We start from the raw sequence: 25,044 nt of genomic DNA on the forward strand, positions 1-25,044 counted from the left end.
GCAAATATATCCCCAAGTCAAAGCGGGAGGGGAAAAAAACCCAATGCATATTTAAATTATTATGCATTGGCCCATAATTAATTATGATTCATTTATACATACATTGGAATGAATTAATTTTTCTTCACACAAGGCATAATTTATTTGCCGTTACTGTAGATAGTTTTATGGTGATTTAAGTGGGAGTATAATTTTTATTTTAGTTGCACTGTTTGCAACTAATTCACTATAGAGTGGTATGAAAGATATTATTCGCCTATATGTTATGTTTTATAATCTTATTATCTTTTAATTTCCCAAACTGCTTTGAGTTGGAGTTGTTGCTGCTGGAATCACAGCTTTGTGACTCACTATTTTACCAATGAGCCATATTTCATAAATTCTAAATTATAATCATTTTGTCCACCATTGTGAAAAAAGGAACCGGTAAATACAGTGGGGCAAATAAGTATTTAGTCAACCACTAATTGTGCAAGTTCTCCCACTTGAAAATATTAGAGATGCCTGTAATTGTCAACATGGGTAAACCTAAACCATGAGAGACAGAATGTGGGTAAAAAAAAAAACAGAAAATCACAGTTTGATTTTTAAAGAATTTATTTCCAAATTAGAGTGGAAAATAAGTACAGTGGTCAAACATTTTCTGTAACTTTTCATAAGCTTTTCACACACTGTTGCTGGTATTTTGGCCCATTCCTCCATTCATATCTCCTTTAGAGCAGTGATGTTTTGGGGCTGCCGTTGGGCAACACAGACTTTCAACTCCCTCCACAGATTTTCTATGGGGTTGAGATCTGGAGACTGGCTAGGCCACTCGAGTACCTTGAAATGCTTCTTACGATGGCACTCCTTTGTTGCCCTGGCTGTGTGTTCGGGATCATTATCATGCTGAAAAACCCAGCCACGTCTCATCTTCAATGCCCTTGCTGATGGGAGGAGATTTTCACTCAAAATCTCTCGATACACGGCCCCATTCATTCTTTCCTTTACACAGATCAGTCATCCTGGTCCCTTTGCAGAAAAACAGCCCCAAAGCATGATGTTTCCACCCCCATGCTTCACAGTGGGTATGGTGCAATTCAGTATTCTTTTTCCTCCAAACACGAAAACCTTTGTTTCTACTAAAAAGTTCTATTTTGGTTTCATCTGACCATAACACATTCTCCCAGTCCTCTTCTGGATCATCCAAATGCTCTCTAGCGAACCGCAGACGGGCTTGGACGTGTACTTTCTTCAGCAGGGGGACACGTCTGGCAGTGTAGGATTTGAGTCCCTGGCGGCGCATTGTGTTACTGATAGTAGCCTTTGTTACTGTGGTTCCAGCTCTCGGTAGGTCATTCACTAGGTCCCTCCGTGTGGTTCTGGGATTTTTGCTCACCGTTCCTGTTATCATTTTGACGCCACGGGGTGAGGAGGGAGCTGAAAGTCCGTGTTGCCCAATGACAGCCCCAAAACATCACTGCTATAGAGGAGATCTGCATGGAGGAAAGGGCCAAAATACCAGGAACAGTGTGTGAAAAGCTTATGAAGAGTTACAGAAAATGTTTGGCCTCCATTATTGCCAACAATGGGTACATAACAATGGATTGAGATGAACTTTTGATATTGACCAAATACTTATTTTCTACCATGATTTGCAAATAAATTCTTTAAAAATCAAACAATGTGATTTCCTTTTTTTTTTCCACATTCTGTCTCTCATGAGGTTTACCCACGTTGACAATTACATGCCTCTCTAATATTTTCAAGTGGGCGAACTTGCACAATTAGTGGTTGACTAAATACTTATTTGCCCCACTGTATAAAGTGATGAATAAAAATTTGAAATTAAATTTAGCTCTTCTATATCGTCACCCATCCTTGTGGTTAAATCCTGGTCTGATGTTAAGAGGGCAGACACGATGGAGACCTGTGAGCAGATTTGTTGCTGATTGTCCACAGAACATCTGTTAGGATGCGTGTTCAGCACAAAAGCCACCCGAAGCCAAGAGCTGTAGCGTTTTGTCTCAGATAAAAGTTGGGGGTGGGTTGGTTGGCAGATCAAGCAAAAAAAAAAACAACTTGGCGCATAGCGCGCTATTGTACTCTGTTCAATCTGGCAGCCTCTCCTCATCAACCAATTTACAGAGAGTACTAAATTGAATTACTAAGCCTCCAAATTGGCAGATGTCTTCCATTGGAGTATTATGCTCCAACTGTGTTATGATTTCCTTTCCCCCAGAAAGGTGGTAGTGAACCCATTTGTTACCAGCTGATAATTTGGAAAGGGAAACAAGATCATTTTATCGCACTCTCTTGTGAATACATTATTGTTTGATAGGCCACTCACAAATTTTAGTAATTACAGTTTGCAGCCGTCTACTTGAACATTTAGTTGATTGTTGTTTAGCCACGTGAAATCACATTTCATTCACTGTTTTCTTTGGGATACAGACACTGTATGCTAACGTCTTCACAAGTGAATATATGTTTAACTAACTGATTATGGTTATAAATATAAGGAACACAATGTCAAAGGTTAAACTAAATGTCTTTATGTTAAAATGATTTAATGCTAGATGCTATACTGAATTTAGCTGACTTAAGGTGAACAGGGGCAAAAAAGTATTTAGTCAGCCACCCACTGTGTAAGGTCTCCCACTTAAAACAATGAGCGAGGCGAATGAGGAAAAAAATCCAGAAAATCACTTAAATAGTTTATTTGCAAATTATGGTGGAAAATAAGTCAAGTACAAAAGTTCATCTCAATACTTTGTTATATTCCCTTTGCTGGTCAAAACATTTTCTGAAAGCCTTCACAAGGTTTTCACACACTGTTGCTGGTATTTTGGCCCATTCCTCCATGCAGATCTCCTCGAGAGCAGTGATGGTTTGGGGCTGTTGTTAGGCAACACAGACTTTCAGCTCCCTTCAAAGATTTTCTATGGGGTTGAGATCTGGAGATTGGCTAGGGTACTCCAGAATCTTGAAATGCTTCCTGCGAAGCCATTCTTTTGTTTCCCAGACAGTGTGTTTGGGATCTTTGTTATGCTGAAAGACCCAGCCATGTTTCATCTTCAATGCCCCTGCTGATGGAAGGAGGTTTTCACTCAAAATCTCACGATACATGGCCCCATTTATCCTTTCCTTTACACAGATCGGGCGTCCAGTTCCCTTTGAAGAAAAACAGCCGTAAAGCATGATGTTTCCACCCCTCTGCTTCACAGTAGATATGGTGTTCTTTGGATGCAATTCCACATTCTTTCTCCTCCAAGCACAAGAAGTTGCATTTCTATCAAAAAGTTACATTTTGGGCTTTATCTGACCATATGACATTCTCCTAGCTCTCTTCTGGATAATCCAAATGCGCTCTAGCAAACTTCAGATGGGCCTGGATGTATACTGATTTAAGCTGGGCGACACGTCTGGCACTGCAGGATTTCAGTCCTTGGTGGCGTAGTGCATTACGGATAGTAGCTTTTGTTACTTTGGTCCCAGCTCAGGTCATTCACGAGGTCAACCTGTGTGGTTCTGTGAATTTTGTTCACTGTTCTTGTGATCATTTTGACCCCACAGGGTGAGATCTTGCATGGAGCCCCAGATCGAGGGAGATTATCAGCGGTCTTGTATATTTTCCATTTTCTAATAATTGCTCCCAGTTTATTTCTTCACACCAAACTGCTTACCTATTGCAGATTCAGCCTTCTCAGCCAGGTGCAGGTCTACAATGTTGTTTCAAGTGTCCTTTGACAGCTCTTTGGTCTTGGCCACAGTGGTGTTTGGAGTGTGACTGTTTGAGGTTGTGGACAGGTGTCTTTTATCCTGAGAATGAGTTCAAGCACGTGCCATTAATACAGGTAACGAGTGGAGAGGACAGAGTAGCCTATTAAAGAAGTTACAGCTCTTTGAGAGCCAGAAATCTTGCTTGTTTATAGGTGACCAAATACTTTTTTTCCACCGTAATTTGCAAATAAATTCCTTACGAATCGGACCAAGTGATTTTCTGATTTTTTTTTCCTCATTTTGTCTTTCATAGTTGGGGTGTACCTATGACAATTACAGGCCTCTTTCATCTTTTTAAGTGGGAGAACTTTCCCAATTGGTGGATGACTAAATACTTTTATGCCCCACTGTATAGACGATAACATTCTGACATCCGTTGTATTTTGATAGATTTGGGTATACACTCTGAAATAATATTTTTTATTTAAATTGGGAAATGTTTATGCTAGCAAATAACCCTTGTTTCATATTTTGATTCTACTTTCTTATCTATGATTTCATGCAGAAATTTAGCTGTGAATGTGAGCACAACACATGTGGCGAGAGTTGCGATCGCTGTTGCCCTGGGTACCATCAACAAGCCTGGATGGCGGGAACCTTCGTCACTCGACACGTTTGCGAGAGTAAGTGTAAACATAATTTGAAAAAAAAGCAATGTGCACAACTACTGATAATCCAAATATATCCATATTTCATCCATAGGCGGAGTTTGACTTTTGGGGCATGGGGGGGCACAACATGTTGATGACCCCAAAACGCAGTAATAATAGCTTACAAGAATATTTATAATAATAAGTTGACAATGAGTATTTTTTGTTTCCCATCATTCTTGAGGGAATTGTAAATCAGGCTGCTTAGGACAGCTATACTTTTCGCCAAGATTGTCATCCATTGAATATGGTAAGCCCGCCGGTGTCGTACCAATGTAGTTACCCCAGTCAAAAATTGTATCCCCTGGGCGGAGCCATATGGAGGTAGATTTGTGTATTTATTATTCAATTAAAAAAAAAAAAAAAAAAAAGTCGCTTCAATCAAAATATATATTTTCAACCAAAAAAAGTCGCTTCAATAAAAAAAAATGTTTTTTTATGCAAAAATAAATTTGAAACTCAAAAAACTAAAAAAAATGCATGTGAAAACTATTTGATTAATTTTTATTTATTTATTCATTTATTTTTGATTGAAGCCACTTTTTGATTGAAGTAATGTTGATTTGTGTTTGGGCCAAATTTTGGCTAGGATGTTTTTCTCTTTATTATTCAATCAAAAAATGAGTTGCTTCAAAAAAATATACATTTTCAAAAAGAAAAATCACTTAAATAAAAAAAAAAAGAAAAAATTAAATCATAGAAAATAGTTTTTGAATGCGAAAACATATTTGTGATTGAAAAAAATTGCATTTGAACACTTAAATTTTCATTGAAAAAGTTTTCTTTGATTGAAGCAATCCTTTTTGTGTTTGGGCCATATTATGATTAGGACATTTGTGTCAAAATCATTCAGTCCCCCAAAAAGTCAAAAAAAAAAAAAAAAAAAAAAAAAAATCATTTTTAAAAGTATTTTTTCTCTAATGTATATACACACATATATATATACGTATATATATATACGTATATATATATATATATATATATATATATATATATATATATATATATATATATATATTTTTTTTTTTTCAATTACATGCAAAGCAAATGACTCTCAAAGGTGCTCGAAAAATAATTTCGACCCATTATAAAATGTTTTTTTGTTCATTTAATTCATTTTCACTGCAGTTGTATTGCTTTACAACTATATATATATATATATATATATATATATATATATATATATATATATATATTAGGGCTGTCAAACGATTACAATTTTTAATCGAGTTAATTACAGCTTAAAAATGAATTAATCGTAATTAATCGCAATTAATCGCAATTCAAACCATCTATAAAATATGCCATATTTTTCTGTAAATTATTGTTGGAATGGAAAGATAAGACAAGATGGATATATACATTCAACATACTGTACATAAGGACTGTATTTGTTTATTATAACAATAAATCAAGATGGCATTAACATTATTAACATTCTGTTAAAGGGATCCATGAATTGAAAGACTTGTAGTTCTTAAAAGATGAATATTAGTACAAGTTATAGAAATGTTATATTAAAACGCCTCTTAATGTTTTCGTTTTAATAAAATTTGTAAAATTTTCAATCAAAAAATAAACTAGTAGCCCTGTTCTGTCCTCAATGTGTGTGAGTACACAAATTGACAGATAGCGAACATAAGTTCCAAAAAGAAATTAGACGGTGTGGCAAAGTTGCATGGGCTTTACTGAAGTCATCTCTTTTTGACAGGAGCACGTTTCTTGTATTTTTGTAAAACTGAAAATAACAAGGCAATGTGTCAATAACTTGCTTAAATCACAAAATAACATAAAATGTATACACACGTGTCCATTTGAGCAGTAGCACTAGCCAATTAGCTCACAAGCATCTAACAATGTAACTGCATTTCACCATATATGTGAACAAACTCAAATACACATCATCAATAACTATCTAATGCTCATGAATATAAACAAAGGAGGAATATAACTCACAAGCGATGCATGTATTAGACACAAACAGTGTGATGGGGCTATGAGAACTGCCACTGAATACTGGATGCGGACGTTAGCTGGTCTGAATAGCACTGTCAATTAGTGTGAGTTCGCGTCGACATATAATCACGTCAGAAAAGCGCGCCGAAACCCAAATAATCAGCTGCACTGAATCGCCAGCAGAGGGCGACATTACGCCACATAACATATGCAAGTCACACCCAAGCGCCAGCAGAGGGCGGAAAAACTCCACAAAACACAACAAGTTGGCCTTTCACTGTACTGACATTTAAATCTGTCTGAGCGGGCCTAGTGCGTTAATTGCGTCAAATATTTTAACGTGATTAATTTAAAAAATTAATTAACGCCCGTTAACGCGATAATTTTGACAGCCCTAATATATATATATATAGGAAAGTCAATTACATGCAATGACACTTTTCGGCCACCAGGCCACCCCTTAAAATCCGCTTATGATTTCATCCTGTTTTCCCTCCGAAAATGACATTTCTTCAGAGATAGAATTCATGCCCTTGGCATGCAGACACGTCAGATTTATGTTTTAATTGGCCCACAGCTAATTTAGCAAAGAACTATGTGGTTTAATATACTTGTTTTACTGGCTCGCTAGTTCCCACTTGTAGGTATGTGTTACATAGAAAAAACTAATATTTTTTTGGACTCCCAAATGACAGTCCATTAATTAAAGAGGATCCAGGGACAACATTTGGAAAACCTTAGGTATTTTTTTTTTATGTTACAAAAGGTTATTACAGCTATTAGCTTCTGATAATAAGACCAGTTCATTTTAACTGTATTGTAATGACATTGAATCTTTAATCAAAACTTTCTTCATTCACATTGATATCTCAAATACGATTGAAAACATGCAAAATTGTACCAATTGCAACCTATTCATGTGTTATAATTGGGACCATCTACAAGTTTCACGCCCATGTGAAACAGAAAAACAGTCATCAGTAGTCCAAATATTGCTTTACATGTTAAATGCAGCATACCAATAGAATATTAAGATGCTAGAAAGCTTCGTTTCCTGACACAACCTTACCCAAACATCGTCCTTAATCCTTCTGACACAACACCACCAAGGCATCAAATGATCATCAGAAGAGTGCAAGTTAAACACCGTTAGATCATAATATTAAAGGAAACAACATGGCAGGAGGCAAGTGCATTGTGTCACCACCTTTACAGCTCTTGTTAGAAGTGATCAAAAGCTGGGGGTGGACAAGCAGTTGAATGGCAGCCCACGGGAACACTGACGTCCAGGAGATGTGGTTGCCAGATGTAATACTTTGCAAAGCCCGGCAGCATCTTCACAGAGCAGTGGTGCCAAATGCGAGATCAAACCCAGAGCACGGCCCTGTATCGATCTTGAGATCAAACCAGCGGTTCTCATCCTCCCTGATAATATTCCCTCAGTTTGATTTGTGACCAAACACCGAGTGCTGTTGGCCTCATTTAGGATGCATAAACAGTGGGAGGAGGGTCTGAGCCTGCTAATCATAGGCCTCTGATGTTTGCATTAACATATAAGCCAACTACACGCTGATGTTTATTGGTGAGGAGAGTGGGTGGAGGGTCAAATCCTTGGGCAGTGAATTACTTTTTTAATGTACATGATTACATGCTGAACATTTGCATTTTCTGTAAAACATTTGACACGCTTACTACTTGTAATGTATTTGATGTATCCCTTTTCTGGCTTTGCGCTTCCCGCCTCTTTTCACTCGAGCTTTTTTTGACCGCATTACAATTCCAGTGGGACTACTAGTTGCAATGCTTTTATCAAGTACAGTAATAAAAGACACATATGCATGTATATTAGCTTTTCCCCTTACAAACACGCTCCTATTTTCTATAGGTATTATGGCCCTAACCTTCAATGCAAACTTTATGCCAATACAGGAATTTGTTTAAATACAATATTCCATTTTATTAGTTATGGAATGTAAATTTAACTATGAGAGTGAAATACAAAGAGCTGTGATTAAAAAATTGGCGTTACATTATGTATTTAAAACCTAAAACAAAGCATAAAAAAACAAGACGATAGTGCACTTGTCACACTGAGGAAAATATCAAAGGTGGCTGATGGTGAAACAATTTTTTTGGTGTTTATTTGCAGTCATATAATTGGAAATTTAGTAGTACAGTATGTATGTAACTCTCCTCTCTACCCTCAATTTTAGAGTGTAACTGCCATGGGAAGGCTGAGGAATGCTACTTTAATCAGACTGTTGCGGACCTATCCCTCAGCCTGGATATCAATGGCCAGTACCGAGGGGGTGGAGTGTGTATTTCATGCCGTGACAACACGGATGGTATCAACTGTCAGAGCTGTGTTCCTGGCTACTATAGACCTGCAGGAGTAGGTTACTTCAAGTTGAATTCAGTAATCGTGTTTAGAAGTAAGACTCACTGAATTAATCGTAAACATTGGTCTTTTTGTCCCTTTCAAGGTAAATGCTGAGGATGACAACCCCTGCATCCCTTGCTCATGTGACTCACATGGTTCTGATGACCAAACGTGTATTGAGGACTCGAGCCAGGCAACACCTAGTATGCAAAATTATGTCTCTTGTTTGTGTGTAGGACAGTAGCTAACCATTTAGATGTACATTTTCATTGAAATCCTCATCTACAGTACTTATTACAGTTTACAGTTTAGTACATTTTCATTGAAATCCTCATCTACAGTACTTATTACAGTTTGACGCCTCCTTTTTTTCCCCATAAAGAAAAACAGAGTTCATAGACACTATAGTTTGTGCAAATTTGAAATTCACTGAAAACAGCATCGCTTCATCTATTACACTCCAAATGCACTCTCCCCATCTGAACAAAACCAAAACAACCTCAATAATTATACAGGCAAGGTTAAAGTGCCTGTGACACAAAAAAAAGCATGTTTATTTCACATTACACGCCGGTATTTTATGCTCCTGAATGAAATGGACCGCTTGGATATATGTGGAAGCGATCAATATATTTATGTAATTTTTTTTAATCCCGCGGCATGAAAATGAGTGACTTCCGGCTCAAGTCTCAGGTTGAGGAAGAAGGCGAATATGACGTCAGTCGAGTAACTATATCACAACAGAGCCATTACTATACTATACTACTATACTACAAAAGGACTGCGGATTCAGCTGATTTTGCGGATGAATTTGTTCATTTTTTGCGTCACGCAGGGGCGTAGGTTTGCATAGGGGCGGTAGGGACATAACACAGTAGGACAACATTTAAGCCACCTTATTTTCATTATATAATGAGTTCAGGTATATGGGTAATGATTGTCTGCCCATAAGTTGTAAGGATAGAATAGACCTTACCATTATTTAGTGAATTATTTTCCTTATGTTCAGACATAGACTTCATAATGATATTGACGGGACACCTTCCCCGAACACTGCGCCATACCTTCAAGTAGTGGGCTGTCCCACACTCCGCTTCAGTCGGTCGAAGTCGGTCGCAGTTAATCTCAAACACATGCAGCGATCCAACGCCGGATTTAGGCTGAAAAGGTACGAAAGCTTTACCGCATACAAATAGGAAGGATTTTCTCAGGAGTGATTTGTTCGAGGATTCAAGGTAATTATTATTATATTTTTCGTATCATGCATGCATTTTAAAATGTGAAAAATAATCAATGGGGGAAATGAACTGTTACAGCATTTGCGTCATAATTCGCAATATTTACGTAAAATAAATGCTAACAGCCGGGTTTTTTGCATTTAACCAAGAATCGAGACTGTTTTATGTTCATATCTATAAAGAATTTAGGGATTTAACCATTTATTCATTCGCATTTTTAACGTAAAAAGCTCTTTGTGGTGATAAGGCAGAGCCACAGTGGCTTAAAGACTAGCAGCACATCCGACATATTTCTGTAAAATAAATGCTAATGGCCCTTTTTTTTTTTGTTTTATTTTAATTTTTTGTTTTTTTATTGCTTTTAACCAATAATCTTGACTGTTTTACGTCTATATAAAGAATTCAGGGATTTAAGCATTTATTCTCAAGAATTTTCACCGTAAAAAGCTCTTTGTCTGTGTTTCCACTCGGTAAGCTTTGACGGAGATAAGCTCCCTATTAATCTGCCTCGTGCCCCGTGTCTCGTCAATATATTATGAGGTCTATAGTTCAGACTTACATTTATCCCTTGTCACTTTCTGAATGTGCCGGTCCATTTTTCCCCTCAAACGCACATTTGACAGAAATGCAACATGCCGCCTCCTCCACCCCCTTCGAAGAGGAGAGATATTACAAGTTTTTATCGGCCTGCACAAGCCACTGTATGTAATGTTAAAGGACGTCAATGTTGTGGAGGCGGGGGAAACATCACTAATTTTGCTTCTAAAAGTTTGACCTGTATCAGAGTTAGCATAGCATTAATCTGTGTGAACTTGCTAACTTGCAAAACTACTGTGGTCAGGCCAGCCTCCACAAGTAACAACAAAGTCAAGATAGCCATCCCTCATTTGGATCATTGTATACATAATGTGCAATAATCGTTTAATAATCTGTTTGGTCTTAATGATGTCCCGTCACCAATCAAAAAGTATACATGCAGTTTATGCTGTTATAGCGTCTTTACCAATGTCATTTTGAATGACAGGGTCATAAAAATCCGGTCATAATCTATTTTTACCCGTCACCTAAATTTTTAAAATGATGATAATGACATTGTGGTGACCCTTCGTTTGGCATCATTCACCTTCCGTACTTGTGTGTTCATTTGGCCGAGACAGTCACAGGACAGAGACACTTAAGAGCCGCGCGTGTTCCGGTGTAGGTTCACTATCCTCTTCCCCTCACTATCCACTCGCTCTCGCTATATGATTGGCCGAAGAGTCAAAATGCTCTCCCGTGAAATGCCTGTTTAAAAATGTTCCCATTGTTACTTCTTGCGTTCGCTTAAAAGTGCCCATTTAAAAAGGAAAAGCGATGGATGATACTACACACAGAGCGTATTATTAACAAATGTTTAAGTTGTATAATCGTATAGCGAGAATAAGGAACTTCACTGACAAGCACAGGCCTCCGCGAGTGGATAGTGAGGGGTATAGGATAGTGCGCCTACACCAGCTTGAATGGAGCGTTCACAGAGAGCAGCAGAGCTACAGCGGCTGGACACAGCAATTCGAGCTAACAAGACTCTTAACATTGCATACCGGTTCAACATATTCAATAGTATTTAGTTTTCATTCATTTTAAATTAATATTCTGTCCGAACAAGCTTAACAGAGAATCCACACCGTGCCATCACACATCAAGCAGATGAATATGTAACTTTTTTCTCCGCAGTGACAAAAACAGCTGACTGTGGCCCAGGTAGCTAGGCTGCGTATGGAACAATGAAATAAACAGATCACCTGCTGTGGCCTGAACGGAGTCTTACACCTTCCTCCTGGTGCGCATGGACTTGAATTGCGTGCTCGCTTGTGCAGTCCCTGTTTTTTCACCTCTTTTATCAACACCATCGTCGTTTTGGGGCTTTTTGAAAAAACTTCAGACACTCAGTTGCCTTGACATTTTTCAGAGTAAGGCCAACGACGTCATGCATCAAGAGAGACAATTGCTAATTAATATGCTCACTCGCCACCCTGTGATCTGGGGTGTGAATTGCAACCTGTTAAAATGACAGGTGGACTTCAGTTTTTTCCGTCACCGTTTTAAAAAATCGGTCAACGACGGAAAATATTCGGTTAACGCGACCCCTGGTCATGACGGATCTCAGCTAATCTCAAGTTTAACCAGTTTGCATTATTTTATTTCAATGTTTTTCCTTATTCAGATTTGTTTCAAGACTACAGTTACAGTTAGACTTCACTTTGATGGTTAATGCAGTTATTGCAATTTTGTTGTTTTATCACAATAGATTGGTATATTTACATTTCAAAAACCAGAAGCCATTCATTTACGAATGTGATTTCACTTTAGTTTACATATTTAAATGTTCAGATATTAAAATTTGAATGAAGCAAAATAACATGCTTTTTCTCTCAAATATATTGTTATAATCATTTGTTTCAGATGTACCTTAATTATTTTCTGTATACAAATTAATTTGGGTGTTCAAAAAGTCTTTTTTCAAACTTGAGTCTTGAAAAAGAGGGGGTCGTCTTATAATCAGGGTCGTCTTATATTTGGGCCAATACGGTAGTTGAATTGTCTCGAAATATGATTTTAATTCCATAATAATCATATTTAAGACTTTTTTTATCCTGTCACAGGCACTTTAAATTCACTCATAATTTTAATGACATTAGATTTTAATCATCAGGCCAAAAGACTTGAAATGTATCTGTGCTTCACTTGAAAGGTCCAACTATATGTCTATTTATCTTATTTTATCCTTAACCATCTTGTGGATTTGTTACTTGATAAAAAGTCAAAACAGTGTACATACATACAGATACCGTTTACTTTTCTTTAAATATTGCTCCTATATGTTTTTTAATGAACATATTTCCTTTAAGGTTTTCTGTAACAATTTTTACCTATCACCGCTATTACTAATACTCCACAGATTTTTGGTGTTAGTTTGAAAGATTACAAAAAATTTACTTGACAGATTAGTTTAACACATTTTCATGTGATACACGTTAAGATGCTGATACTTCAGAAAGAAAAAAACTGTTCGCCCTTGCATGCTTGTTTTAAAAAAATGTGTGTGTGTGCTTGTTTGTGTTTGTGTGCACGTGCTTAAAGGTGTGTCTTTGATTGACAGCTCAGCCACCAGGGTCATGCCGTTGTAAGGAAGGGTTTGGCGGTCTGCGATGTGACAGGTAACACACACATACGTACACACATACACAGACTCACACAGACAGTGACAGGTGAGCTGAACCTTTCAGCTGTTGTCTGTTCCAATTAGTGTTTGAAAATTGCCTTCAAAGTTTTCATTTGAACTTGTAATGATTTACCAATATCCTGAAGTTGAGACGACCTTTGAAGCCCATTCCATTTGATTTTAGTTATCTTCATTTACATTATGTATATACATACACATCTTTTTATAGGCTTGTGTCTGTAACTGCTTATTGAAGCAAATTTGTATTCTTGCAATGACACCAGCTCATAGGTGGAGTTATTTGAATTTATTGTCACCTTAACTCAGGTAATCTTTTTCCAGTAGCGCATTCAGCTAACAATTAAGTCCACTAAAGTAAGCACCATCGCAAACAAATTTTTAACAGATGAGCCTCTGTTGGCAGTTAATTAAGTGTAATGTTTCCTCTGGGATGCATGTTACACATGCATGCATGTTTACCTGCCTCGCAAGGTCAGCTGTTTGTTTTACATCAGTTCACTTGAGTGTGGACCACTATCAGGAGAATTGAGCCTATGATCTACTGGTTATGGATTCTTTTTTTAAATACTCATCCCCTTCATATTTTGTTTTATTAAATCCATTTGTCTTTAGGTGTGCAATTGGTTATATGGGCTACCCAGACTGTCAGCCATGTAACTGCAGCATCGAGGGAAGCAGCAACAGTGACCCGTGTACTTCACCCTGCATGTGCAAGGTCAATAAAAACACACACACACGGAGAAATAATAACTATCAAGACCATCCATTATGGTCTATCATTTTTCTATTACACACAGTAGCACGATAAAAACATAAACATGTCATGGGATGCAAGCAGGATGCTGTATTGGTGTGTTTATAACTTTATATCTGGAAAAATGGGTAAAGTGACTTTTTCCATGCATAAGGATTTTTTCCATCTACGAACTCCTGTAAAATCATAAGTAATAATTAGAGATACACCGATATTTGGAAATAAGGCTGATATGAAAAAATCCATTTAAAACTGGATGCAGCTGCACGTCTCCCCTGCCTGCTGTCTCCTGCACTAGTATTCACCCCGTCCTCTGATTGGTTAAATGGGAATGGTAAATGGAGTTATACTTGTATTGCATTTTCCACCTTTCTAAGGCCCTCAAAGTGCTTCACACCATATCCCCATCCACCTACTAGCGACGCAGCACCAGAAGCAAAGTGGGGTTTAGTATCTTGTCAGGGAAACTTAGACGTGGTCGTCAGAGCGGAAAATTCAGGGAAAAATTCGGGGAGCTATTATTTAAGTTTTTATTTAACTTTACAAGAGGTGCTGCTGAGCCGGAGAACTCCCTGTATTTTTGTTTCATTGTGTTTTCTGTGGAAAGCTTTCAGAGAGCTATTTATTTAACCTTTTATTCAACTTTTTAAAAGATTTTTCCGAGTCTAGGAAATTCAGGCACATCTGGAGCTATTATTTTCTATTTGTTTGATTCAATAAACATTCTTTAGGCCAGGGGTCGGGAACCTTTTAGACAGAGAGAGCCATAACCCAACATATTTTAAAATGGGATTGCACAAGCGCCATACAGTGTGTTTCTATGTGTATGTATGTATAAAAACACACACTGTATATTTTATGTTCTTTTGCCAGCTTGTCCAAGTCCGTTTTGTAAGCATTGTTTCTTTCGTGAACGCATTTGAATGCATTACACGGGAGGCAGAGGGTGGTCACACACTGTTTTTACGAGTAGTCGGCGAGTTGCCATTGAAATAAATCTTGAGAAAACGACAAAGAAAGTCTAACATTGTTACTTCAGTTAGTACAATCGTTGCGCAGCTGTACACTCACCACAAGGAAAATAACAAATAGAAATATGGTGTGGCACCGTGTATATTTCCTGGAAACGGAAACCACAATCGGGGACGTTCAGGGGGACGTGTGCGTAACAGTGGCTGAGACAGGCAGAGCCTCTCTGGGTGATCGTTTTATGAGTTTCACTCAATTTGACAGTCTAAAAAGTCGCGAAAGCGCACCTGTGTGAGTTGGAGTACCACGCGGTTCCCTTTCGTGGTTTAATTTTCCCCTATGTATTTTTATATACTCCAGTTCGCTCGGCATCGAGTCGGGAGGGGCTGACCCCGCTGCTGGCCAAGTGGTGACTTAATGCACGAGGTGATCTTGCCCATTTCCGCGCGACCAGACTTGAAGCATATTATTTCAACGCACATTTGTAGTGTCCAAGTGCAAATGCGCCATCAGCTCTTCATGTTCATGTCAAGCGAGCCGGCGGGTTCCACATTTAAGATGACGGGTTGACAGAGACCCATATGTGCTTATCAAAAGGGCCATATATGGCTCGCGAGGTATAAGTTCCTGACCCCTGCTTTTGGCATTTCAATGAAGTTCAATGTTTGCATTTGTCAAAATTGTTACACTAATTTTTACACTTTTACTGCAAATGAATATCAGCCCTTGTGTGTAGATGGTGCTGGTTTCATTGCTCTGTTGTTGCCAGTCTTAAACTTGGGTGAACAAATATGCATCATAATGTCAATTTATATTGCTCAGAAACAGATGAAACAGTCGAAGGACTGTATAGACCAAGGTGTATAATGAAGGGAAAGCAAAATGTTACAGCTAATTGGAGCTATTTGGGGGGAAGAAACAAAGGGTCCTATGTTGTCCTATGTGGCATGTGCCTGTAAGATATTCTGACGGTATGATAACCTTAAGCCAAAATATCACAGTTTCACTGTATTGCGGTATTGCAATTACAGCTTTAAAATGTGTTACTTTGCGATAAATAGGTTAAAAAAAAAAAAAAAAATTAAATCCATTGAACAGGATTTTTATTTTTCAAAACATATTAGCAAATTGGTACATAAGTATAATGTTAAGTTGAAATAAGAAATGAAAAAAAAAACAAAGCAGAATATTCTAAATAAAATCCGAATAAATGCAGTCCTTTAGGTAAGCCTAAACCACAGCCACAGCTCAACATTATTACGATTAGAACAAAAATAATTGAAAATTATAGCCATTAGAACAAAAATAATTGAATTATTTTACATAAAAAGTAGGTGTGTATGACTCGTATCGCATTCTCAACACAGACATTTGCCAGCGAGAAAAACATGTTTTACCACCGCTAGACACATTAAACACGCCGGAGTTAACTCTCGTTGCTTGTGGGAAACGTTCATGACAGTGTTTACTAACCTTTCTTTTGCGAACAACATGAGACATACTGGCCTCCTCGGCAGTCATCCTCCACAAACATGTTTTACATGTCGGTTGGCCCGCCTCCTCTAAGCTGCGGCCATCTGTAACTTTTCTGTAGCCGAAGTATTCCCATACCAGCGTTTTTATTTTTGTTTTCGTTATCTTCGATGGGGGAAAAAATTCATGAGTTTAACCTCCTTTAGCCATCGTGTTGCACAGCTGACTCACTGACACTGAGCAACAACCAGTGGGGGAGGGTTGAGCCTTACAGCTGCAAGCGAGGGATTTCTCCTGGCATTTTTGGGACATAAAAAAATAGCTATTACCTTAGGGACGGTGTGAAGGAAATTTTTTGCAATTTTGAAACCTTGACGCTTTCATACCACGGTATACGTTGAAATCAGTGATTGGCACATGTCTAGTCCTATCATTGCAGCCGGCTTGACTTTGACTCGATGACCGAAGGTTGGCCTTCAATATTTCTCACAAGCATTGTTGTCAATAACGTGTTACTAAGTAACGCGATACTGTAATCTGATTACTTTCTTTCAGTAACGAGCAATGTAACGCGTTAATTTTTCCAAACCAGTAATCTTATTATAGTTAGTTTCCTTCGTGTCTGTGTGTTACTATGTTGTTATTGCCTCATAATAATTGTAGAACAAAGACTATTGTACCGAGTCATGTACGGAGAGCATTTTGAATAGAAAATGTTAGAAAGGCTCCCATCTTCTCACTACGGGTTCTTTTCCATGGTAACCGCTCACTGTTACTTCCTGTTTTGGTCTTGAGTCACACGAGCTAATTGTTTTGGGACTGAGAAAGGCGTGACGAAGGCGGGGTGCACATTCAAGCCGAGTTCATCCACCTCTTGAGATGTGTGAGGGAGTGTTGATCTGTGTGCGTTCACGAATGAACGTGTTTTTCCTTCAATCTGGAGGGTTCCCGCAATAGGATGAAGCTGCGTCATGTGCGGCCGTTTTGTAGGGTTACCGTTGCAAGGCGGGTAGTCATTGCTCCAAGTCGGCAAGCATTGTTTACATCATATTCGTATTGCACATTTATCCTGGGAGGTGAGGTGCTCGTATAGCATCTTTAGGATGTGTTGTAATTCCGACTGAGAGTGTAAAGTGCTTAGTTGCTGCCATGTTTTGTGGCCAAATTGACTGCGTGCTTGTACGTCCGGGTTGTACGCGCGCATTCGCGCCTGCCCCCACGTTTTTGTTTATTGCACTGTTTATTGCACAATTCATTTATTTGTTGTTGATTATTGTGCTGTCAATTTGCATTGTTTTACATTGGCACGGAGATGCTGTTAACGCTAAACCCTAATCCGAAGTTCAGAATTTTTGACATTTGACATAATCTTTGAGGTAGTGGGGGTTTAATTAGTCAGTGGAGTTGATTTCAACAAATCCATGCAGTTTGTCAGGCTTTTTGTTTGTTTCATGGCTGCTGAATGGATAAGCTAGCGCGAGTCAATGGTGGTTGAAATCAACTCCATCGACTAATTAAAGCCCCGCTAACTCAAAGATTCAGCCTTATGTGAAACATTCTGATCTTCCTCTTTAAATTCAGACGGAAAGTCAATTACATGTGATGACATTTTTCTGTTGTCGTTCTTATGTTGAGGCACAGAGGGAGAAAAATTGGTAAAAAGTAACCGATAAATTACTTTTAAAGTAAAAGTAAAGTGAATTTACTTTGATAATAAAGTAAGTTCACTTTACTTTTGAGGCATGATCATTAATCAGTAATTAAATTACTTTTTCAAGTAATCTGTGACAACTCTTGCTCACAAGACGTTGAAGAGAGGACACTGGAAAAACTTGGCTCGGATGCCATGAAAAATAAAGAGTCTCGAAGCTAGATTTAAGGAGGGAAAAGACTAATTAGTGAAGGTGATGTGGACAGATAACATGTTCGTTTCACAATGATCTGAATAACATGCTGGACGATAAACCCAGCTGACCGCCACTTCAACTGTGGCTGCTTGTGACGTCATTTGTTATTCTTCTTCTTCTTATGCGGGTCACTTTTGCTGAGACGGTGATGGTGATCCATACATACAGTACGTGTCACTTCAGGCCACTATGGCCAGAAAATGAAAACGGCAATATGAATGGCCACACAAAGAGGTCGGATATAACAAAAATGTTCTGTTTGCAGTCTGAACATAGACATCCAGACAGTTTTTTTTCCTTCATTACCTTTCCGTAGTGTGAGTTTTTCTGGTAAGTATGGTTGCAATTGCTTGTGTCTACTTTTTGATTTGAACAAGATTTATGTATTTATGTTTTTTACCCCCATTGACATTCTTCAAATAAAGAAAATATTCTCCAGAATCTCCAGAATCATGACCTCGTAAAGCATTTTATCAATGTACAGTAATGGGAAATTAAAAGCCATGTTTAAATCTTACATGTTTTGTGGTTAGTCACAATTTGATCAAACTAAATTCACCCTGAGCTGTTGCAAAATTTGTTACGAATAATCTGTGTACGTTTTCGTTAACTCCTAGGGTGTTTCATAAATATCTTTCCCCAAGTTCACAAAGCACATTGTCTCATTTTCATCTCTCTTGTTTATCTAACAGGAGAATGTGGAGGGAGAGAATTGCGGCCGCTGCAAACTGGGTTTCTACAATCTGCAGCGTGACAATCCACGCGGCTGCGAGAAATGCTCTTGCATGGGCGTAGCAAGCCAGTGCTCTGCCTCCACGTGGGTTTATCAGAATGTAAGAAATGACACACTAACTGTGATTAGGATTATCTGTCTTTCTGGCTTTCACAAGCAAACATTGTTCAAAACTAAGAAGGAGGCGTAGGAATCCGCAGCGGGTATTTAACTGCGGTTCAGTCTTTGTAGGATCCTAGAGCAGCCACAGACAGCTGCTAAGTTAGATAAGTGAGGTTATTATTACAGTGGAAAAAACAGTGGGAGCATATCAGTTTAACAGTTGTCCAGGCAATTTTTTTCTGGAATCATTGCATATTTTGAGCCAGAAAGCTACTACATTATGAAAATCAAGTGGACTACCAATAATGGGTCTACCGAGCAACTGATCAAAATATATTATTAATGTAAAATGGGGCAATTAAGTATTTAGTCAACCACCAATTGTGCAAGTTCTCCTACTTGAAAAGATTAGAGAGGCCTGTAATTGTCAACATGGGTAAACCTCAACCATGAGAGACAGAATGTGAAAAAAAACTGAAAATGACATTGTTTGATTTTTTTTTAAAGAATTTATTTCCAAATTAGAGTGGAAAACAAGTATTTGGTCACCTAAAAACAAGCAAGATTTCTGGCTGTCAAAGAGGTCTAACTTCTTCTAACGAGGCGCCACTCGTTTCCTGTATTAATGGCACCTGTTTTAACTCATTATCGGTATAAAAGACACCTGTCCACAACTCAGTCAGTCACACTCCAAACTCCACTATGGCCAAGACCAAAGAGCTGTCAAAGGACACCAGAGACAAAATTGTAGACCTGCACCAGGCTTGGACGACTGAATCTGCAATAGGTAAAATGCTTGGTGTAAAGAAATCAACTGTGGGAGCAATTATCAGAAAATGGAAGACATACAAGACCACTGATAATCTCCCTCGATCTGGGGCTCCATGCAAGATCTCACCCCGTGGCGTCAAAATGATAAGAAGAACGGTGAGCAAAAATCCCAGAACTACACAGGGGGACCTAGTGAATGACCTACAGAGAGCTGGGACCACAGTAACAAAGGTTACTATCAGCAACACAATGCGCCGCCAGGGACTCAAATCCCGCACTGCCAGACGTGTCCCCCTGCTGAAGAACGTACACGTCCAGGCCAGTCTGCGGTTCGCTAGAGAGCATTTGGATGATCCAGAAGAGGACTGGGAGAATGTCTTATGGTCAGATGAAACCAACATAGAACTTTTCGGTTGAAAGAGGTTCTCGTGTTTGGAAGCGAAAGAATACTGAATTGCATCTGAAGAACACCATACCATACCCACTGTGAAGCATGGGGGTGAAAACATCATGCTTTGGGGCTGTTTATTTGCAAAGGGACCAGGACGACCGATCTGTGTAAAGGAAAGAATGAATGGGGCCATGTATCAAGAGATTTTGAGTGAAAATCTCCTTCCATCAGCAAGGGCATTGAAGATGAGACATGGCTGGGTCTTTCAGCATGACAATGATCCCAAACACACAGCCAGGGCAACAAAGGAATGGCTTCGTAAGAAGCATTTCAAGGTCCTGAAGTGGCCTTGCCAGTCTCCAGATCTCAACCCCTTAGAAAATCTGTGGAGGGAGTTGAAAGTCCGTGTTGCCCAACAACAGCCCCAAAACATCACTGCTCTAGAGGAGATCTGCATGGAGGAATGGGCCAAAATACCAGCAACAGTGTGTGAAAAGCTTGTATAGTGTTACAGAAAACGTTAGGCCTCTGTTATTGCCAAAAAAGGGTGCATAACAAAGTATTGAGATGGAATTTTGGTATAGACCAAATACTTATTTTCCACCATGATTTGCAAATAAATTCTTTAAAAATCAAACAATGTGGTTTTCTGTTTTTTTTTTCACATTCTGTCTCTCATGGTTGAGGTTTACCCATGGTGACAATTACAGGCCTCTCTAATATTTTCAAGTAGGAGAACTTGCACAACTAGTGGTTGACTAAATACTTATTTGCCCCAATGTATGACTGTCGTCAATGTTGTTTTCAACTGACATTATCAAAGCATAATATTGGCCAGAGTAAGTTGAAGGAGGGAGTATAAGATGAGAAAAATGAATGAGGAAAGAGGCAATTGGAGAAAAGAAGATGAGAGAGATGAGAAGCGAAGTGAAAAGAGCAAAACGGATTTTGACTGACAGGCGGGGGGATGGGACAAGGGGACGTTGACAGAATGACAGCTTTTGATTTAGACACTGATAGTGTGTGTGTCTATGTGTGCGTGGACGTGTACATGTTCAAAAGGGTAAGCCAAGGTCAGGTTAATTGCATGACAGATGTGTGTCTGTTTGAGGTGTTTCACACACTCACACCCAAACACAAGGATACACACACTTGCAGCGTGACATGTGACAGATGTGCGGAACCTTTATACTTGTACATCAGCTTAGTTCAAAACAGAATTTGAAAGCGGCAAAAAATCGTGCTTAAAATATTTTTGAATTACCACTTACAGGCACATTATGTAATAAGATGTCATCATTACCTCAAGTATGTTATGTTTTGTTTGCACTTGCTTTCTTAGTAATAATATGCATTCACGTACATTGGTGTGAAAATGCAGCTGAACCTTTTCGAATTTCTCACATTTCTGCATAAAATCACCATCAAATGTGATCTGATCTTTGTCAAAATCACATGGATGAAAAAAATTGTTTCTGCTTTAACTAAAACCACCCAAACATTTATAGGTTTTCATATTTCAATGAGAATAGTATGCAATGGATGACAAAAGGGGGAAAAATAAGTAAGTTAACCATCACATTTACTAGTAAGTGGCCCTCACGTTGGCAGCAGGAACTTCAACCAGACGCTTCCTGTAGCTGCAGATCAGTCTAGCACATCGATTAGGGCTAATATTGGCCCATTCTTCTCTACAAAACTGTTGTAGTTCAGTCATATTCCTGGGATGTCTGGCATGAATCACTGTCTTTAGGTCACGCCACAGCATCTCAATGGGGTTCAAGTCTGGACTTTGACTTGGCCACTCCAGAACATGTATTTTGTTCTTATGAAACCATTCTGAGGTTAAATTATTTCTGTGTTTTGGATCATTATCTTGTTGCAGCATCCATCCTCTTTTTAGCTTCAACTGTCTGACAGATGGCCTCAGGTTTTCTTGCAAATCAACCTGATAAACTTTTGAAATCATTTTTCCATTTTTGATTGCAAGTTGTCCATGCCCTGAGTGAGCAAAACAGCCTCAAATTATGATGCTCCCTCCACCATGCTTCATGGTGGGGATGAGGTTTCGATGTGGTGAGCCATGTTCCATTTTTCCTCCCCACATGACGTTGTGTGTTAGTCCCAAACAATTCAACTTTAGTTTCATCAGTCCACAAAATATTTTGCCCAAACTTCTGTGGAGTGTCCAAGTGCCTTTATGCGAACATTAAACGAGCAACAATGTTTTGTTTTTTTGTTTTGTTTTGTTTTGTTTTTTTTCAGACAGCATTGGCTTCCGCTGTGGAGTCGTCCCATGAACACCATTCTTGGTCATAGTTTTACATATAGTTGATGTCTGCACAGAAATATTAGACTGTGAAAGGGATTTCTGTAAGTCTTTACCAGACACTCTAGAGTTCTTTTTACCTCTCTGAGTGTTCTGCAAGACTGCTTCTCTTCAAGACATTTCTTACCAGGTGTGTGTTTTATAGTGGGCAAGGCAGCTTTAAAACACTCATCAGTGATTGGGCACACACCCGACTTAAATGATTGTTAGAAATTGGTTTCAATTGATATTTAAATATCCTTTGGCAGAGGGTTCACTTACTTTTTTTCCCTCCTTTTGTCTTTGCAAGCTATCCTCATAAAAATATGATAACCTATTGGGTTTGGGTGGTTTTGAGTTAAAACAGACTCTGTATTTTCATCTTTGTGATTTTGACAAAGATCAGATCACATTTTATGGTGATTTTATGCAGAAATGTGAGAAATTCCAAAATGTTCAGATACGGTTTTCATACTACTGAATGCAATACAGTATCTATGGCATACATTAAGAAGAGATCTTGGTTTGACTGTGTGCATGCATTAGAAAATCTACATGTACCACGAGACAAAAAATATTACAAAAAGAACTGTGTATACTGAAATAATGATTACATCAATTTACTCACTCAATTTAGTGACAGATGTTTTCTTACTTAGTGTGAAATACTATAGCTATGTGCCTGTTTAGTTGAACACAGTTTATTATTCCGCAGGCAAGATAATGCATTTACCATTTGCCATCCATAGAAAGAGCATTTAATTGTTCTGCCTGTCACTCTATTTCGCAGGAGATGATGGGTTAAGTCTGATTTATGCTTTTTTGTTGCGGTGACGGCGGACCTACGCCATGAACGCAGAACAGATTTACGACCCTACGCTGTAGTTTGACGTATGCCTCCCAAAAAATCCTGACTACATGTCACGTCAAAGAGTCGTGACGTGAACGTAAAGGGACTGATTGGTCCGCTCAGAACGTTTTTCTGGTTCAGCACAACAACACCGCCGTTTTCAAACATTCGCAAACGTCTTCTATGTCGCCTATGCTTCAACATTTGTATTCACAGCGTTTGTTGTTAAATATTGATTAGCTGCAGCTGCAAAAACACATGTTCCATCTCCGTTGCTATTGCCATCTATGACCGGAGGAAAACTAAAGAAATTCGACAAGAGTCCCCCAAAGCCATACAAAGACAAAGCCACACCCTTCTAGAGGCTTGGCGGTGAATTACAGAGCAACGCGTTCCCTTGATGCAGAACTTGAATGCTCAATGACGACGTAGGGTCTACGCCATTGCTCCGCCGTCAGTGGAACACAGAAGCATAAATCAGGCCTTATTTATAATAAATGATTAAATTAAATTAATTGATTTTCCACGGCATTCTTAATCTCTCATTGTAGACTGATATACCACAGAAAAGTGCTTTATATATTACAGAAGTCAATTATGTCGTAATAAAGTCAATCATTTAAATGACTGCTGCACAGGAGAGCACACTAACAGGGTGGTACCTGAGTGGAGATTCAGGACGGAGAGTTTGGCCTATCCACAGAGAGACACCTCAATATCTAAGTGTCCATCATGCAGATGTTGTGGACAACCTTGGTTCTGCTTACTACTGGAATGCACCTGAATCATACCTGGGAAACAAGGTGAGTGAATAACATACTGTGTAGTTAATTTGTTTATCATGTTGCTAGTTCATTTACAATAAGAGCTTTTAAGATAAAAACATTTTAACTGTGATATGCATCAAGCATGACATTCGGACTAAAAATTAACATACCGTAAATTTCGGACTATAAGCCGCTATTTTTTCCCATATTTGGAATCCTGCGTCTTATAGTCCAGTGCGGCTTATTAATTTATTTGGGTTTAAAGGTAACACTTTTTTTTTTACAGCGACGTCTTAAGACTGTCATAAGACCATCATAATTATAACAAGACACTATCTTGGGCATTACTGAATTCTAATGACAGATGTCATTAAGTGTCATCTGGCAAATTATGTCCAGTTCAGATCTTTTACATCCAATCAAAAGTGAGATAATTTTCCAGTTGACAATGAATCACCTTACAAGCACTGTTATACGTTATAAGATTAGATTAACTGTTATAAGCATTCATTAATGCTTATGACAGTGTTGTGTCATAATTATGATTGTCTTATGACAGCACCACTGTCAAATAAAGTGTTACTAAATGCCATAGTTAGCAATCAATGAAACAACTGGAACAGTAAGTGAAGAAATAATTAGCACAGATGATGAATTTTGATTGTTATTTACGTATGTAGCGCTGCAATGCATGCTAGGAGGCATGTTGGATGACAGCAGTGTTGACAGCAAGTGTCAGCAGTGGTTGATTGTCTCCCCCAAGGGAGCAGTGATGGCCAAATGAAGCTTCTTGAAGCAATTAAGCTTAGC

At 38.5% G+C, this 25,044-nt stretch overlaps 1 protein-coding gene across 5 annotated transcripts in view; it reads left to right on the plus strand.

Annotated features, from left to right (window-relative positions):
• Positions 1-25,044, plus strand: part of lama2 (laminin, alpha 2) — a 338,873-nt gene that overhangs the window by 103,228 nt on the left and 210,601 nt on the right. For all 5 annotated transcript variants that reach the window (XM_057822981.1, XM_057822982.1, XM_057822979.1 and 2 more), the window contains exons 8-14: positions 4,268-4,385; positions 8,582-8,760; positions 8,852-8,951; positions 13,126-13,183; positions 13,822-13,924; positions 19,005-19,145; positions 24,106-24,270. In XM_057822981.1, coding sequence (XP_057678964.1) covers positions 4,268-4,385; positions 8,582-8,760; positions 8,852-8,951; positions 13,126-13,183; positions 13,822-13,924; positions 19,005-19,145; positions 24,106-24,270 — 864 coding nt within the window. The remainder of the gene's footprint in view (positions 1-4,267; positions 4,386-8,581; positions 8,761-8,851; positions 8,952-13,125; positions 13,184-13,821; positions 13,925-19,004; positions 19,146-24,105; positions 24,271-25,044) is intronic.

Source organism: Corythoichthys intestinalis, chromosome 19 (assembly GCF_030265065.1).
Source record: "Corythoichthys intestinalis isolate RoL2023-P3 chromosome 19, ASM3026506v1, whole genome shotgun sequence".
In the NCBI taxonomy this organism is placed as follows: Eukaryota; Metazoa; Chordata; class Actinopteri; order Syngnathiformes; family Syngnathidae; genus Corythoichthys; species Corythoichthys intestinalis.